Source organism: Hemibagrus wyckioides, linkage group LG13 (genome assembly GCF_019097595.1).
Source record: "Hemibagrus wyckioides isolate EC202008001 linkage group LG13, SWU_Hwy_1.0, whole genome shotgun sequence".
Classification (NCBI taxonomy): Eukaryota; Metazoa; Chordata; class Actinopteri; order Siluriformes; family Bagridae; genus Hemibagrus; species Hemibagrus wyckioides.
Window position 1 is genome coordinate 20,784,277 of NC_080722.1, and position 16,853 is coordinate 20,801,129.

Here is a 16,853-nt window from a genome sequence, read left to right on the forward strand (position 1 = left end):
TGTGTGTGTGTGTTAGTTATTTACACATTTTCACTCAGATGTGTTATTAAACACACACACATACAATTTCCCCTGTATTACTGATACACATGGGAGCAGAGAGACAGACAGGAGCAGACAGAGAGACAGGCAGACTGACAAAAAGTAGACAAACAGGCAGACAGATATAGACACACAGGAGCACACACACACACACACACACACACAAACTGGCAAGACAGACACAAAAACACAATGGAGCATATTTAGCCTGTTTACTATAAAGCTAGTTTGTGTTTAGCTTGTTTACTATAAAGCTCATTTCTGTTTAGTCTGTTTAATATGAAGCTAGTTTGTATTTATTCTGTTTACTATGACACTTGTTTATGTTTATTCTGTTTACTATGAAGCTTGTTTGTGTTTATTCTGTTCACTATGAAGCTAGTTTGTGATTATTCTATTTACTATGACACTTGTTTATGTTTATTCTGTTTACTATGAAGCTAGTTTGTGATTATTCTATTTACTATGAAGCTAGTTTGTGATTATTCTATTTACTATGAAGCTAGTTCGTCTTTAGCCTGTTTACTATAAGGCTAGTCTATGTCAGGCCATAGCCTAGACTCTCTTTAGCCTGTTTAAGATAATGCTAGTCTGTGTTTAACCTGTTTACTATGATACTAGTCTTTTTTTAGCCTGTTTACGTTAACACTATAGTTTGTGTGATACTAATGCTTAAACCTTATGTTTTAGCTATAACACTAGCTTGTGTCTTATCCTGTTTTCACTATTATTTGACTGTCTCAGTGTGCTGTAGTGTTTTGTGTTATGTACCAGTGTGAATGTTTATTTTTTTTCTGAGGCGAGGAACAGAAACATGTGACACCATGTGAGAGACCCAGTGAGAGAGAAACAAGCGGCTTTTCTAAGCAGGGTGCTGCGTAGAGAAAAAAAGGACCATCTGCCTGTAGGTGGGATGGGAAGTGTGTGAAGCAGGCAGATGGAGAGAGGGAGCAGGTTGGAGGCCTGGAGATGATCCAGGATACAGAAATAAATCACACTGGTTAAACACTTCCTGGGTCAAAAGGTCACTGGCATGGGTTCGTCCACCTGTTTAATGTGAACCTCAAAGTTCTGCATTACAGAGGCTTAATTTAAAACCAACTTAAGATAAAAAAAAAAGGGACATAATTGTGTGTGTACTCTTTTAAGAGGTTTTAAAGAGGCTAACAAACAAAAACCAGACAGAAGATGGTGGTGGGCAGGCAGTGGCTCCTACAGCAGCCCAGAAATATTGTACAGGTGTTTACTTGCTAGTGAGTTTGCATAAGAAACACTGGGAATGTCTACAGTTGCCATACCCTGCTTCCATCCATCCATTTCATGTACCACTTATACTACACAGGGTCGCAGGCAACCTGTAGCCTGTCCAAGGGGACTTGGGGCACAAGCCTGGAGACATCTTGGAAGGGGTGCCAACCAATTGCACCATACCCTACTTAACATTGGAAAACAAGCATGGGCTCTGTGATCTCAGACTATAGGAACCAGGCCCTGAGACCAATGAAAGCGAGTGAGGAAGCAGAAGTGTGGCAAGCCTGCAGGCACCCATGCTAATCCCAGCTACCAACTCTACCATCCATTCTCCTCTCCAGTATTCCCTCCCTCAATAATAAACTGGACTACCTCAAACTAAAGCTATCTAATCCATGCATGTAATTTCCAGATGCACTGAACAACAACTATCCATGGTCTGCAAATGGATACTCGATACCATCACCACCACACACCAGCAGTCAAAAATCTCAACGCACTGCTGTTTCCTAATACTTACCTTTACTAAACAAGGCCTTTCCCAACACCCACCCTGTTTGCTCTTTTCTCCATCTTTTCTATCCTGTGGTTTGATTTTAGGATATCAAATCATAGTTTACAGACAACTGTTTTTTCCCAACACTGTTCTGTTGTCTAGTTAGCATGCACTGCCCTGAAACTGCCTTGTTTCATGGATTAGTCTTGGGTTAGCAAAGTGTAATAAATACCTACATAATCTTATCTTAGTAATTTAAAACAAATCTGAGGTAAATTTTGACATATGTTGGCAATCTTAGACAAAGCTAGTAACCTGCATGTCTGAGATAAATGATAGCTCAGTGGTTAAGACACTGGTTGATTGATGACCTTTGTGATGTGAAGGTTATGAGTTCAAAATCCTAGGACCATCAGTGCCGGGCCCTGGAGCAAGACTTTTAACTGCTCTGTTGCAGAATGAGATAAATATAAGTCACTTTGGATAAAGGTATCTGCCAAATGCCGTAAAACAGAGTCTTTTCTGAGGTAAATGCGGACATATGGAGTCTTTCATTGCTTACAAACATATATTATTCAAATGTTGACCTACAGAGTCTATATTTCGTCATTTTTCGACATGCCTCTGGTAAATTTGGACAAATTGAGTCTTTCAATGCTATTTACCAACATATGTGAGGTAAATGTTGATGTATGGAGTCTTTTCTTAGCATTTCTGACAGTTTTGTCTTGACTCTGTTTTTAATATCCCTGCCTTATGGATGTCTGTGTATCACAGTGGTTTGTGTGGTGGATTAGCAATGGTACAGTTTATCACGCAGCTGTTCTGCCCTCGTGACCGTTGCTTGCAATTACCACAGCTGCTGATGAGATGCACAAATAGTGCATAATCTCTGTCCAACAAGGACATCTGTTAAATGACTGGATACAGAGCGGAGATGAATGTGCTCCTGCTGAGGAGGTCATGTTGAAAACCATTCAAATGTATTCCTAAACCAGAGGGAGTGTTGTTTATCTCATTGTTAAAAAATGGCTAGCAACTGCCTAGCAATCTGAGGCTGAGGCCTAAAAAAACAAAACCAATTAAAAGACTCTCTAAAGGTTTTAAAGATTTACATTAGGGATCTGTTTTGTTACGAGTACAAGAACTGAACAAAACATTTTGTGTTTAGATGAAGCCATTACATAATTAGATAAAATGAACTCAAAATTAATTAAATAAGCCATCAGGAACAATTTAGGCTAACGACCCTATTCCCATAGTAGCTAATAAGTTTGTATGAAGTAACATACTTCATAGATGGATATTTATTAAGTTAGATATTTTTCACTAGTACTCACTCCACTGAGGTTGACGTCATTCTTTCCTCCACGTTTGAACTGGCTGGTGATTTGGCAGAGGACGGAGTGACCACGCCTCCGAGCAGCAATGAACCGAGAGCTGCTGCTCTTCCTGCTGTGATGCTTTTCATCTACACACATAATAAAGTGAACTCCGTGAATTTTAGTTATTTTCCTCTTATATAATGTACATTATATTAGCTTTAAACAGTTGTACCCTCTACAGCCTCTCCTTTTTCTCTCTCTTGAAGTTAATAAGACAAAAAGCCCTGAAGCTTGTTATGTTATGAAGAATCCTCAAACTCTGTCCTGGTAATGTTGGAACACTTAGTTACAGCTTTTCTTTTGACACTGGAGACTCCTTCCAAAGAACTTATAAAATTGAACGTCTCCTTACCTAGAACTTCACCACATCAATGGTTTTTTTGTCCCTGTGGATGAGCTGTTACTTTAGAAACCTGTGCTGTCCTACACTGACAGAGTTGCTGTTATAGAAAACTAATAAACACCTTCTGACCAATCACAGTCCAGCATTCAGCAGCAGCGCTGTGGGTTAATACAAGTTCATTAATCATTATAAGGTAAGATTCAGCCGTACCGTCTCTCCTGCCACCATGGTGGCTCTTTCCGTGCGAGTCTGTAATGTCTTTAAAGGAGAAAAGGAAAAGCACCATCTCTCCTTTCTCGTTCTTTATGGGAACGATATCCAGCAGACACCAGAAGGATGTTCCTGTTACATAACACAACACAAAACAACACACAGTACTGTATTAAACCTCATACAGTTGTGAGACTTTAACACAATACCACTGTGAAGTGTGAAATATCTTTCTCTCATTCTTTCTTTTTTACTTTCTCATTACATTTTTTCCCTATTTTTCATTGTCCCATTTTCCTTCTTTCTTTTGATTTCTTCTTTATTGTTTGTCTGTTCTTTCCTTTTTACCTCTATCACCCCATCACTATAAATATATATATATATATATATATAAATATATAAAATATATATATAAAATATATGTATATGTGTGTGTGTGTCTTCACTTTTTTTCTCTCATCACTCATCAGTTTACTTGATGTCTTTCTTTCATTCATTCTTTCGTTCTTTCTTTAATTGAACTCCAGTGAGCTGTGATTAAATCTGATTAAACCCAACACCTCCCTCTGAGCGCATGAGGAAGAAACTGTCATCCGGATTTCCAGAGAGAACGGAGTGTGAGATTTTTGAAGATTTAGATGATAGACAGATGGATCTAAGAAGGAAGACCTGTGACAGATGTTAGGATTGCTAAAGGAAAATGGTGGAGGGGAGAGAAGAGGAACAAACAGAGGATTAAGGGCTTTATGTGGTTCCTGGTACATGATGCTCACGGTGGAGGAAGCAGAGTACAGGGATTTCACCGTGCGCTGGGAAGAGATTCCGATTTTAATAAAAGAAGCGGAGGAAGAGAATACAGATGAAGAATCCGGGATAAGCCTCAATAAAACATCTCACTCCATCTCACTATACACACAATATACAAGAATTATTTCTCTTTTTCCTCTTCCTCTCAGTGTTATATATAGATATAGGGTTTGTTTATGTCTGTGCAGAAGTATAGACATCTGATCAGATATAAGGCATAAAACAAGCTGTAATGAAATATAGTTATCAAAAACAAAGTCTAATGAGCACTAATAACATATAACTGTCTGATGTCATATATAGTCTGTATAACCAGCTGTAATAATGCTCTGGTGTCTGACTGTAGTGTCAGATGTGACAAACATTTATAATAATAAAAAGCTATAAGGAAGTCCAGCTGTCTGAGCTCAAATAAAGTCTAATAGCAATAATATATGAAAGTGTAGTTAAAGATATGCATCCATCCATCCATCCATCCATTTTCTATACCCGCTTTATATTAAGTTGAATAATAATAATAGTAATAATAATAGTAATGAAATGTTACTACTGTTACTATTAATACTGCATCTTCTACTACTACTACTGTTACTGCTGTTACTACTGTTACCATTAATGCTGCTATTACTACTGCTACTCCTACTATTCTTACTATTAATACTGCTACTGCTTTTACTACTGTTACTCCTTCTACTACTACTACTATACTATTATTAATGCTGATACTACTAATACTACCACTAGTACTACTGTTACTCTTAGTACTATTGTTAGTACTAGTATTGCTACTATTACTATTACTGTTACTATTACTTTACTATTATTAATGCTGATACTATACTAATACTACCGCTAGTACTGTTGTTACTCTTAATACTGCTGCTACTACTTCTTTAAGTATTTCTACTCTTACTATTAATGCTGATACACCTACTACTACTGCAACTACTACTGTTACTATTAATACTACTGTTAGTACTAATATTGCTACTACTACTACTACTACTACTACTACTGTTACTATTACTATATTATTATTAATGCTGATGGAACTAATACTTATACTAGTACTACTGTTACTCTTAGTACTATTGTTAGTACTAGTATTGCTACTATTACTACTACTGTTACTATTACTATACTATTATTAATGCTGGTACTATTAATACTACTGCTAGTACTATTGTTACTCTTAATAGTATTATTAGTACTAATATTGCTACTGCTACTTCTATAACTATTACTACTCTTACTAGTAATGCTGATAAACCTACTACTACTGCTACTACTACTGTTATGATTACTGTTACTATTACTATACTATTATTAATGCTGATACTACTAATACTACTGCTAGTACTACTGTTACTCTTAATACTATTGTTAGTACTAATATTATTAATATTACTAATAAAATTGCTACTATTACTACTATAAGTATTACTACTCTTACTATTAATGCTGATACACCTACTACTTCTGCAACTACTACTGTTGCTATTAATACTGTTGTTAGTACTCATATTACTACGACTATTACTAGCGTAAGTACTACTATACTTTTATTATTGCTGATACTACTAATACTTCCGCTAGTACTACTGTTATTCTTAATACTATTGTTAGTACTAATTTTGCTACTGTTACTATTAATGCTGATACACCTACTACTACTGCTACTACTACTACTGTTACTATTAATACTATTGTTAGTACTAATATTTCTACTGCTACAACTATTACTACTGTTACTATTAATGCTGATACACCTAACACTACCGCTACTACTATTGTTACTATTTCAATTCCTGCTAACACTAATGACCACTGTTACTACTAATACTACTATTATTAATACTACTACTACTACTAATTAATGCTACTGTCACTGTTAATGCTACTACTATTACTAGTAGTACTAGTTACTGCTACTATACTGTACCTATTAATACTGCTGCTACTGCTAATAATAATAATAATAATAATAATAATATAACATTACTTGCTATGAAATATACATGATATAATAAAAAATAATAATCTAAATGTGATAATAATAATAATAATAATAATAATAATAATAATAATAATAATATATAATCAGATTTATAATCAGATTTCTCCACCACTGTCTGCTGTTAAGTGTCACGTATTACAATATTATTAGTTTTCATAACCTATAGAAAAGTGTTAAAGTATACGTTAAACCCAGGCCTTTTAGTTCTCACCGTCCTTCTTGTAGAACTGGACCTCAGCCTGGTATTCCTCTTTACTCTCCAGTGCTTTCTCCATGCCCTGTGCCACCTGCTCGTTCGTCCCGGAGCCGTACAGGAAGCGACAGCTGCAGTTCTTCTGCATTACTTCTGTCCTGGCGAAGCCTGTCAGCTCACAGAACCCGTCCGAGCAGTAAACAATGGGGTAACCACGGTGACCCTGAGCGTTCCCCAACAGAAAGTTGCTGTCTGGAGAGAGAGAGAGAGAGAAAAAGAGAGAAAGAGAGAGAGATCATAATGAATAATGAATACATTTTATTCGGTCACTTAAAACATAGCACTTTGTCTAACAGAATGTCTTTTAGGTTTGAATCAGAGTCCGAAACTTAGGTCCAAAAGTTATGCTGATATTTATGTGCCAGCTTAAGTTGATTTTCTATTCAAATCATCTGCAAGTAGTTCCCAGTTTTCCAGAATATTCTTGGGTATTCTTAATTATCATTCAAAATATTCCTGATTTAAGTCTCCAGGCCTGGATTCTTCAATAGTGTCTAAACCACTGCTTTTAAACACAAACACTCGGCTTCGAAGATTTTTGGGATAGAAAATACAGACCGAAGAACCAGATCGCATGTTTGTTTAATGTTGAGAGAAAAACTGTAACATAAAAAACGATAAAAAAAAAAAAAAAGCTCACATAATAATACAATAACGTCAATGTTTTTGTTAATTCAGTGCTATTAAAGGCTAAGCTAACCAAGCAACTCATCTGCTACTCTTACAGCTCAGACGAATGAATTTACTTCATAATTTTACCCATTAAAAAGAAAAGCATTTCTCAGGAGAAGAAGTGATATCTCTGAGTAACGATTACTCAGATGCGTCTGAGTAATGGTGTCAGGAATCGTGTCAGCGGAGGCGGATGCCGGTACAGGAAGACGTTTAATTTACAGTGAAACAAATGAAACACAAAGACTATGAAACGTGAGAAGACCCTATGCAGTACGTGACTTAATTACTCATGATAATCAGAGAGCTGCGTGATTCGGGCGACATGGTGAACGTGTGACATGATGTAGTCTATGATACAACATGATAACTGCTGAGAGAAAGATCAGAATGGAGGGTAACTGAGACTCAGGTAACTTCAGGTAACGCTCAGGTAACTTCTGCATTGTGTTAAAGTCTGTATTTAAAAAAAACTTGAGGTTTCAATGACTACACCAAATTAAATGCCCCTTAAAGTTGCAAAATATATAGTTGACTGGATTTACGTGTAATAAAAGACGTCTAATAAAATAGTATTAGTCGCAAGACATGTGTTAGGCTTCACCCTCCCTGTCTGCTAGCTGTTTTTCGATAGCAGGCGAATAAATTCAGAAGGAAATATAGTAAACAATCCCCCCGGAACTGATTTGATTGCTCCTTTTGCATGCTCTCCTCAATCTTTCTGATATCCAGCCCTACTTAGCGAATAACCTGCCACAAATGTAGCCACGTTTCCAATCTGACACGCTCTTCTGTTACCCCGAGGGACACGTTAACACGCTTATCCTGTGATTTTGGAAGCCTTCAGTTCATTTAGAAGAAAAAGAGAGAGAGCAGAGGGAGGATGTGTAGGCTTCATTGCTCATGAATCCTCCCTTCACTTTCTGTGTAAAATGTAGGGTTTAAAATGTTCTCTCCTGTAGGTTTGAGCGATGCTGAGTGACATGTTGAAGTGGATAGTCCGTGATTAAGGAGCTGGAGGCGCTCCATTCACACATGCGCATCTCTTCACTCTTTCTAATTGGCGACGCTTAGCAGGGGGAAAAAAAAGGCACAAATTTAGCTAAGGTCCCAATCTGGTCTCGCTTTCCTGCCACTCCGGGGGACAGTAAGTGACACGTAGAGCTGTTAGTCAGTGCTGGCATTCGAGGCAAATTGGTATCTATCGACTAAACTGTCCAGGAAGTGGCCAGAATTTAATAAATCATGGACACTGGTCCCTCAGCTCAAGCTACGGTTATATGTATGTTTTTTTCTTTTACTATTTATTCTGCACATCATTATATAAACCAAATGGCAAGGGAAATGTTGCATGTGAAACCATTCTGGAAGTTTTAGGAACATTACAGCATTCAGACATTTCATGGTCATGTGAAAACTAATCCTGTACGGATATGACTATATTGTTTTGGTTGATGTGGAGTGAAGTGGATGCTGAAGGATCCTGATTCCAGTCTTTCATCTCAATGTTGTTCCTCCTCCTTTAAATCCTGAGCTCACTTACGCCCCGCATCCTTTCCTCCTCGATCAGTGATGACATTTTACATCCCAAAAGCAGCTTGTCGTGGATGTTTTAAAGGCGTGAATCGCACCTTGAGTCATTAAAGGAACTTGCCTATCGTTTTGGGAGATGTAAAGTGACATGTTAAAGTTGTTATTGTGTGATTAGGAAGCTCAGGGCGCTTCGACTTTGCTTACAGCTGATCTCCTGGCAACTAGATGAAGCTATTTTGAGCTGCGCTGAGACTCCTGCTGCTGCAAGGAAGGATGTTGCTCTGCCTTGAGTGTATGTGTGTGTGTTGTGTGTGTATGTGTGTGCAGCTGTCTTCGTGAGAGGCGAACACACAGGGAGAGCCAGAAGCAGATGCCAGTTTTCCTTCTTCATTTATCTGCCCCTACAGTTGCACTTTTAAAGGAAACATCCTGAGAAATGGTTTTGTCTCATTAACTTAGACAGAGCAGGTGAGGGAACCATGACTGTGTATAGCTGCTATAAAGTAAGAAAGCACCTGACCAGCCGAGCATTATTCTCTTTCTTGAAGTTGCACACATACACACAATCAATCCAGCTTGTTATTTGGAAACCACAAAGAAGTGTAAACTCATCAGTCCTGAAGATGCGGGAAAACTTAAAGTAACAGGTTCACCTCTGACACTGGAGACTCCTTCCATAAATTTCACATAAACATTTCCTTACAGAGTTCAAAGAAACATGTTTATTTGGAACACAACCCTGTGAAGGAGCTGTTACTATGGAAACGGGAACGTGCGCATTAATATAAACCTGTAATTTTCAACTGCAGATAGATAGATAGATAGATAGATAGATAGATAGATAGATAGATAGATAGATAGATAGATAGATAGATAGATAGATAGATAGATGTGATTACACAGCATTATGGAGCAGTGCTGTTGTGTGAAATGAGCGCAATACGCAAACACTGCTGTCACTTGACAACTGCTCCCATGAGCCCAACTCACAGATACACAAACAACATGAGGAACATACAGTGAGAGAGAGAGAGAGAGAGAGAGAGAGAGACAGACAGACAGACTGACAGAAATAAAGAGAGAAAAGAAGAAAAAGACAGGTGGGCTGAGAGACAGAGAGAGAGAGACAGACAGAAATAAGGAGATAGAGTGTTGAGGGGGGGAGAAAGAGAAAAATAAAGAGAGGGAGACAGACAGAAATAAAGAGAAAGAGAGAGACAGACAGAAATAAGGAGACACAGACAGAAAAGAAGAAAAAGACAGGTGGGCTGAGAGAGAGACTGACAGTAATGAAGAGAGAGAGACAGAAAAGAAAAGAAAAAGAAAAAAAAAAAGAAAAGACAGACAGGTGGGTTAGAGACAGAGAGAGAGGGAGGAAGAGAGACACAGACGGACTGACGGAATCGAAGAGAGAGACAGACAGAAATAATGAGAGAGACAGAAAAGAAAAGAAAAGACAGACAGGTGGGCTGAGAGACAGAGAGGAGGAAAGGGAGGAAGAGAGACACAGAGAGACTGACAGAATTGAAAAGAGGGACAGGCAGAACTAATGAGAGAGAGAGAGAGAGAGAGAGAGTCTTGTTTTAACTATCTCTTGTGGTCTTTTTACGTGTCTCGAATGCGTCTACACAGAACACATATTTTGTAGAGACAGTAGCAGTTTTTGATCTGCTCTAAGCATCCAGACGCCATGTCAGAACATCCCAGAACTCAATCAACGTTGACATTCACGCATGCTAAGTGTACCATAACGGAAAAAGCACAAAGACACATACAGAAGCTAGAAAGAGGCGGGGCTTACTAAACAGCACATGCTCGTTGCTGATTGGACAAGATGTATGACTATCATCACGATTCTGACAGTGATACTGATACAGAAAAAGAGCAACCGACTGACTGTTCATCAATAACAGCTGAAGTGCTCTCACATACCAGCGTTTCTCTACATGTTCGTGTCACTGCTCCCCGCTTGTGTGGAACTTGGTGTAAGCACAATTTGTTAGACCTTATGTTTGATCATGAATTAATAAAAGCATCATTTGATTCATTACACCTCATATTTTCTCTCCAGACTGACAGGGGGTGTAGCCAATCAGCAGCGAGGACATGATCTTCAATAAGCTCCTCCCCTTTCCATTCTAAGTTTATGGCCATTTGTTGCTGAATTTGTTCTAGTGATTACATATTTGTCGTGGCTTTTTTTCTCATTTTGTTGTGATGTTGATTTACTGTGGGGTTTGTGGTTTAATACTATTCTGGTGTACAAAGCAGGAGAAGAGTCAGAATAAAAACCAGGGCTCAAAAAGAGACAAATGCTGCCTTCAAGTCTTCCTCTGAAGAGTGTGAGTATGAGTTTGGAGGTTGTGTATATGAGGTGGTGTGTGTTCTAGTGGTTTTGGTAAAACCAAAAATAAACAAAAAACATAAAAAACCTCGTATTAGCTGTCACCATGACATTTTGTTATTGCCACACCCCCCCCAAAATCAGAAAGTTCGTAGGCTCGTAGGAAAATACTAGTTGTAAATACAACATTGTGGTTCAGTGGTGCTCACCTCGTAATTGCGATACAGCAAAGGAAACAACAGTGTGACACAAATAAACTCGTCACTCAGCTAACAGGCTACAGGTGTACACGGTCAGCTAACACAGCAATGACAGGACAGGGGCCGAGACGTCTTACAAACATCCTCAAGTTCCACACTACAGTGCACACTACATAGCTAGAGCGTTAGCTACGTTGTGGAATGAAACGATCACGCAAAAGCGTTAAAACTCCTCTACAGGGAAACTCCAACGACTAACACTGGAGACTCCTTCCAAAAAATATGAACAAAATAAACGCCTCCACGGCAAATATCAACAATTATTTTTTCCATCCATTCACGTGAAATGTCCACACATCCCCCCCATCAATGATCGAACTGTTACTATGGAAACAATAACGTATTATTAATATAAGCCTGTGCTACTGTCAGAGGTGCTGTTCCTGACCACCAATTACAATCCAGAATTTTCCACAGAAGTTCCACAGGACATTAGACACTAGTCATAATTTGGGATCTTTTATTTATTTTTCATCATTTTCTTGAAATATTACATTATGCAAATGTTATGCAAATCGTCAAACCAGGTTCTTTCACAGTAGTGCGCTGTCTCTCTCAGAGCCAATCGAAAGTTTACTGTAAATATCAGGTTAGTGTGTGTGTGTGTGTGTGAGAGACTCACGGGTGCCGTCGAAGCGAGTGGCGATGGTGTCCAGGAAAGTGTTTTGTGGGGCGAGAAGCCCCTTCATCACCGGCATGGTGACACACCTGTCTGTCTTCCTGTCAGCGTGTCTCTGTCTCTGTCTCTGTCTCCGTCTGTCTCTCTGTCTGTCTGTCTGTCTGTCCCCCCTTCTCGCTCCTCATTCCATCCTCTGAGTCGAGGGGGTCAGTTTGGACTGAGCTACCCCATGGGGTAAAAAATGAAGGAGGGATTCCCCTCGTTTCTGTTCAAACTGTTTCCTCCTCTCGTTCTCTCTCCCTTCTCTCTCCTTTCTTCGTGGAGAAATAGAGAGTGAGTTCTCCGAATTACTCCGATCTTCTGTCCATCCTTCTGTCCTCTTTTATGTCCTTTGTCAGTTTCCCTCCTTTTTTTTGTCCTTGTCCTCCTTCTCTGCACCGTTCGTTCTGTCGTTTATCTGCTCGAGGTGTGGTGTCTCTGTGTGCGTCTTTACACCTCAATGCCTCAGTGCTCCACTTCCCTCTGCTACTCTCTCTCTCTCTCTCTCTCTCCCTCTCTGTCTCTCTCTCTGTCTCTCCCCCTCCCTTCCTCCTTCTATTGCTCCTTTTTTCTCTCCCGCTCCCTCTTCGAATCTCTCTTTCTTTCTGTGTCTTTGTCCCTCTTACTGTCTCTCTCTCTCTCTCTCTCTCTCATCCCCTCTATCACATCTTCTCTCGCTCCCTCTCTCTGACCTTCTGTCTCTTACTCCCTCCTTCTGACTCTTCCTCCTTCTCTCTCTTCTTCATTTTCTATCTCTTTATCTCCCTCTCTCCTTCCATCTCTATCTCTCTTTCTTTCCCACTATCCCTGTCCCTCTTACTGTCTGTCTCTCACCTCCTTTTATTTCTCCTTTTTTCATCTTCACCTTCTCTCTCTCTCTCTCTCTCTTCTATTTTTTCCCTTGGCCCTCCATCCATTGCTTCTTCTCTCCCTCTTACTCTCTCCTTCTGTCTCTATTTCTCTTGAATTCCTTCCATCTCTCACACTCATTTCTTTCCCTCGATCTATCGGTACTTTCCTCTCTCCATTTCTAACTCTCTCTCTCACTCATAGTCCCTCACTCTTTCCCTCACTCTCTCTCTCTTTCTCTCTCTCTCCTGCTGTCTGTCTCTTTCAATTTGTGTCAGTTTTCAGCAGATACAGTTTCACAAACATTTTGCACAATTTTTTGAAATTAAAAAAATCATCACAGAGTGCAAAGTCCATCAGAACTCTGTGTGTGTGTGTGTGTGTGTGTGTGTGTGTGTGTCCTTCACTCATTGTGCCTCACACTGTGCTGCCATAGTAGTCCTCTGATTCTGCTCAGTGGGTGTGAGAAACTCTCTCTCTCACACACACACACACACACACACACTGTACTATTGCACAGATTTTCCACTGGATTGCACTGTGATATTCCTCGGTTCTTTAGTCTCAGCACATGTTCTTATTAACAGCGTGGCTTTTGTTTGGAATTTGTTAAGAAAAAAAAAATACTGTTCAGTAATGTTTCACTCATTTATCCCTTTTTTTCACCCCCATCTCTCTCTCTCTCTCTCGCTCCTGAGTCTATTCTATTGTCTTTCTTTATTCTTTCTGTCTCTGATGGGTCTCATTGTTTCTTTGTCTCCATCTTTCATATCTGTTTTTCCATCTGTGATGCTGCGAGTGTGTGTGTGTGTGTGTGTGCTACAGACCTGAACCAAACTCACACACATTGACGGGGTTGATGGTGTCCTTGACGACCTTGTTCCCCCAAGGTGTGTGGGTGTGTGTGTGTGTGTGTGCGAGTGTGCGTGTGTGCGTCTGTGTATGATTTACCTCCCGCTGTTGTAGGTGTGTCATGCAGTTTAAAATTAAAGACTTCTTCCATATTAATGCACAATTATGTAAATGAAATGCGCAGCGCATGAAATATTGAGAAGTCCTTCAGATGAACACATCACTGGTGGTTATTAAGAGTCCTGAGTCAGGATGAAGAGGACGTTTAGCTTCATTTCCTCACACTGAGTACCACACACACACACACACACACACACACACACTCAACAAGCCACATCACGTTTCATACTTATTCATGACTATGTATTCATTAGTGTGTGAGTACAGAATCTACTGTAACTGACTGAGACACGGGACATTCACTTTTTTTTTTTAAATGAATGATGTTCAAAGCTGAAGTACAAGACAGTGGTGAGACCGGCCATGCTGTATGGTTTAGAGGCAGTGTCACTGAGGAAGAGACAGGAGCCAGAGCTGGAGGTAGCAGAGCTGAAGATGTTGAGGTTCTCTTTGGGAAAGACAAGGTTGGACAGGATTAGGAACGAGTACGTCAGAGGGACAGCTCATGTTGGACGTTTGGGGGACAAAGTAAGAGAGGCCAGATTAAGATGGTTTGGACATGTCCAGAGGAGAGAGAGTGAGTATATTGGTAGGAGAATGTTGGACATGGATCTGCCAGGCAGGAGGCAAAGAGGAAGTCCAAAGAGGAGGTATATGGATGTAATAAATGAGGATATGAAGCTAGTGGGTGCAAGTGTTGAGGATGCAGAAGATAGGGATAGGTGGAGAGAGATGATTCGCTGTGGAGACCCCTGAAGGGAAAAGCCGAAAGAAGAAGATGTTCAAAGCTGAAGCTAAAAGCTCACTGAGGTTTCTTGGATGGTTCTGAATCACAAACGAAACTCAGGATTAGTTTTTTTAAAAGGCCAAATAAAAAACTACACTAGCTATCAGCAACCTAGCAGGCTACATTAGCTTAGCAGATGAGGTCAGTGATTCCTTTATCTTTTAAACTGGTTTTAAAAAATTTTCACTGATTTGCCTACGACTGTAAAATGGAGATCTAGGGATTTTAACCAAGTAGCAAATTGCTAAGTTGATAAACGTACCCTTGGTTTCACTTACAAATGTAAAGAGTTTCGATTAGCCTTAGCAACCTTACAGTTACAGCAAATTAGCACCCTTGGGTTAGCGACTCTTGTGTACTTGATGTCTTTTCAGGAAAGTAGCACACCCAATTCCCAAGCTGTATTGCATAAGACATGCTTCTTTAGGCTTGCTTGTGCTAGCAAATTTAGTAGATGTAATTTTTTTTCCTTCTTTGTCTGAACACACAGAGCCACCAGAATAGAATTGACGACGTCAGGCCTGTGGAGAAAATGGGGCAGTGCTAAAAATATTAGCCCACTTCCATAGAGCGGAGAGCGGAGTCTCTGTGCTATATGCTAAAGACACGGCTCTCCTTCCTTTGTGCTAATACTTCATGGATTTATTTCATGAATGTTACACATAAAATGTGACTAATATACACAACATTTGTTCAATTTTTGAATAGTTTTTAATGAAGTGTGTGAAGAACCAAAAAAAGCTCTGAGTTTGAATCTGGCGCCATCTTGTGGAGAAACGTCCTAACTACGTGGAGGGAACCGGAAGTGGAGTCTTCTTATAATTATAATTATGAAATCAAGCAGTTTATATATTTTATAATTATAAATGTAATTTGAATGAAAAATTATTCTGGCAACATTGTGTAACTTTAATAAAAATGTATAAATATACCGTTTTCCCCGTAACATTTGCTAAAAGTACAAAAAGTTTAATGAGCTAATAATTACTAATCACTAATCAGCTCATACCAAACTCTTATTTTGTTTACGTGCTTTTTCATGAATCATTAAAAATAAATAAAAAAAATGTACTTTGATAAACGGAGATATCATTTTGTTAGTTGCCAGGATACAGCATACGTATCTCTGGTCCTGTAATTTACATTGGCTCCTTCTGATTGGCTCTCTCATAGTTTCTCCTGGGTTACCCGGATGCGGAAGAATTCCTCCATGTCAGAAAAGAAGGCCAAAACCAAGAGGTGATCTTTCCAACCCGTATTCTGTAAAACCCCGCCCATCTTTTTAATGATTGGCTTTTGTCCTGCGACGTCTCCGCGAGGATTGGCTTGTACGTTGTGCTCACGTGCTGGGCGTGGATGTTGTTACCCAATCGTAACCAAAGAGGCGGGTTTTGTGTGAATACGGGTGGGAAAAAACACCGGGGGGAAAAAACAACTGTCATGTTTTGACAAGGAAACAAGTGAAAGAGAAAAGTCCGACATCTTGCGGTGTGAATATTAACAACGTAATTCGTCCATCTTTACTTAAAGTAAAAAAAATAAGCGCTAAGGTGAGTGTCTTGCAGCTTGAAGTGTCTTTTGTTAAAGTGAATTTACCTAGCTAGCCAGTTAGCTAAAATCAGCTAGGCTAGCTACTAGCCTGTGAGTTTGCGCTAAGTCTGGACTTTCATGACATTCCTGAACTCCTACAGATCACGAGATTATATTGAAATTAAACATATAACGAGTAAAACATAAATATTATCTTAGCTGTGCCTCAGATATAGGTCAGTAGCTAAGCCAGCAAGGCTAACTAGAGCGCTAACTAGCACTGGAATAGCAAGGTTCTCTAATTAACGCTTAAAAGTTTAGTAAATAAGTTTCCCCCCGGAAATGGCGTCACTTGGTGACCAGATCATGGTTATGAGGATGTCTCGGAGTAGCTGTTAGTGCGAGAGTTGAACTTTAACACGTTTATCAGCTGTTCTCATTTCC

General features: G+C 39.4%; 2 protein-coding genes across 3 annotated transcripts in view; one reads left to right on the forward strand and one right to left on the reverse strand.

Annotated features, from left to right (window-relative positions):
• kcnh4b (potassium voltage-gated channel, subfamily H (eag-related), member 4b) overlaps positions 1–13,111 on the reverse strand; it is a 36,052-nt gene extending 22,941 nt beyond the window's left edge. The window contains exons 1-4 of the mRNA XM_058405547.1: positions 12,236–13,111; positions 6,763–6,996; positions 3,728–3,859; positions 3,130–3,260 (exon numbers count right to left, since the gene is read on the reverse strand). Coding sequence (XP_058261530.1) covers positions 3,130–3,260; positions 3,728–3,859; positions 6,763–6,996; positions 12,236–12,311 — 573 coding nt within the window. The 5' untranslated portion in view covers positions 12,312–13,111. The remainder of the gene's footprint in view (positions 1–3,129; positions 3,261–3,727; positions 3,860–6,762; positions 6,997–12,235) is intronic.
• Positions 13,112–16,265: 3,154 nt separating this feature from the next.
• The window catches only part of LOC131363163 (ras-related protein Rab-5C-like), an 11,334-nt gene continuing 10,746 nt past the window's right edge, over positions 16,266–16,853 (forward strand). The window contains exon 1 of one of the 2 annotated variants that reach the window (XM_058405451.1): positions 16,266–16,429. The gene's annotated coding sequence lies outside the window, so the exon portion shown is untranslated. The remainder of the gene's footprint in view (positions 16,430–16,853) is intronic. The other variant, XM_058405449.1, reaches the window with a different exon arrangement.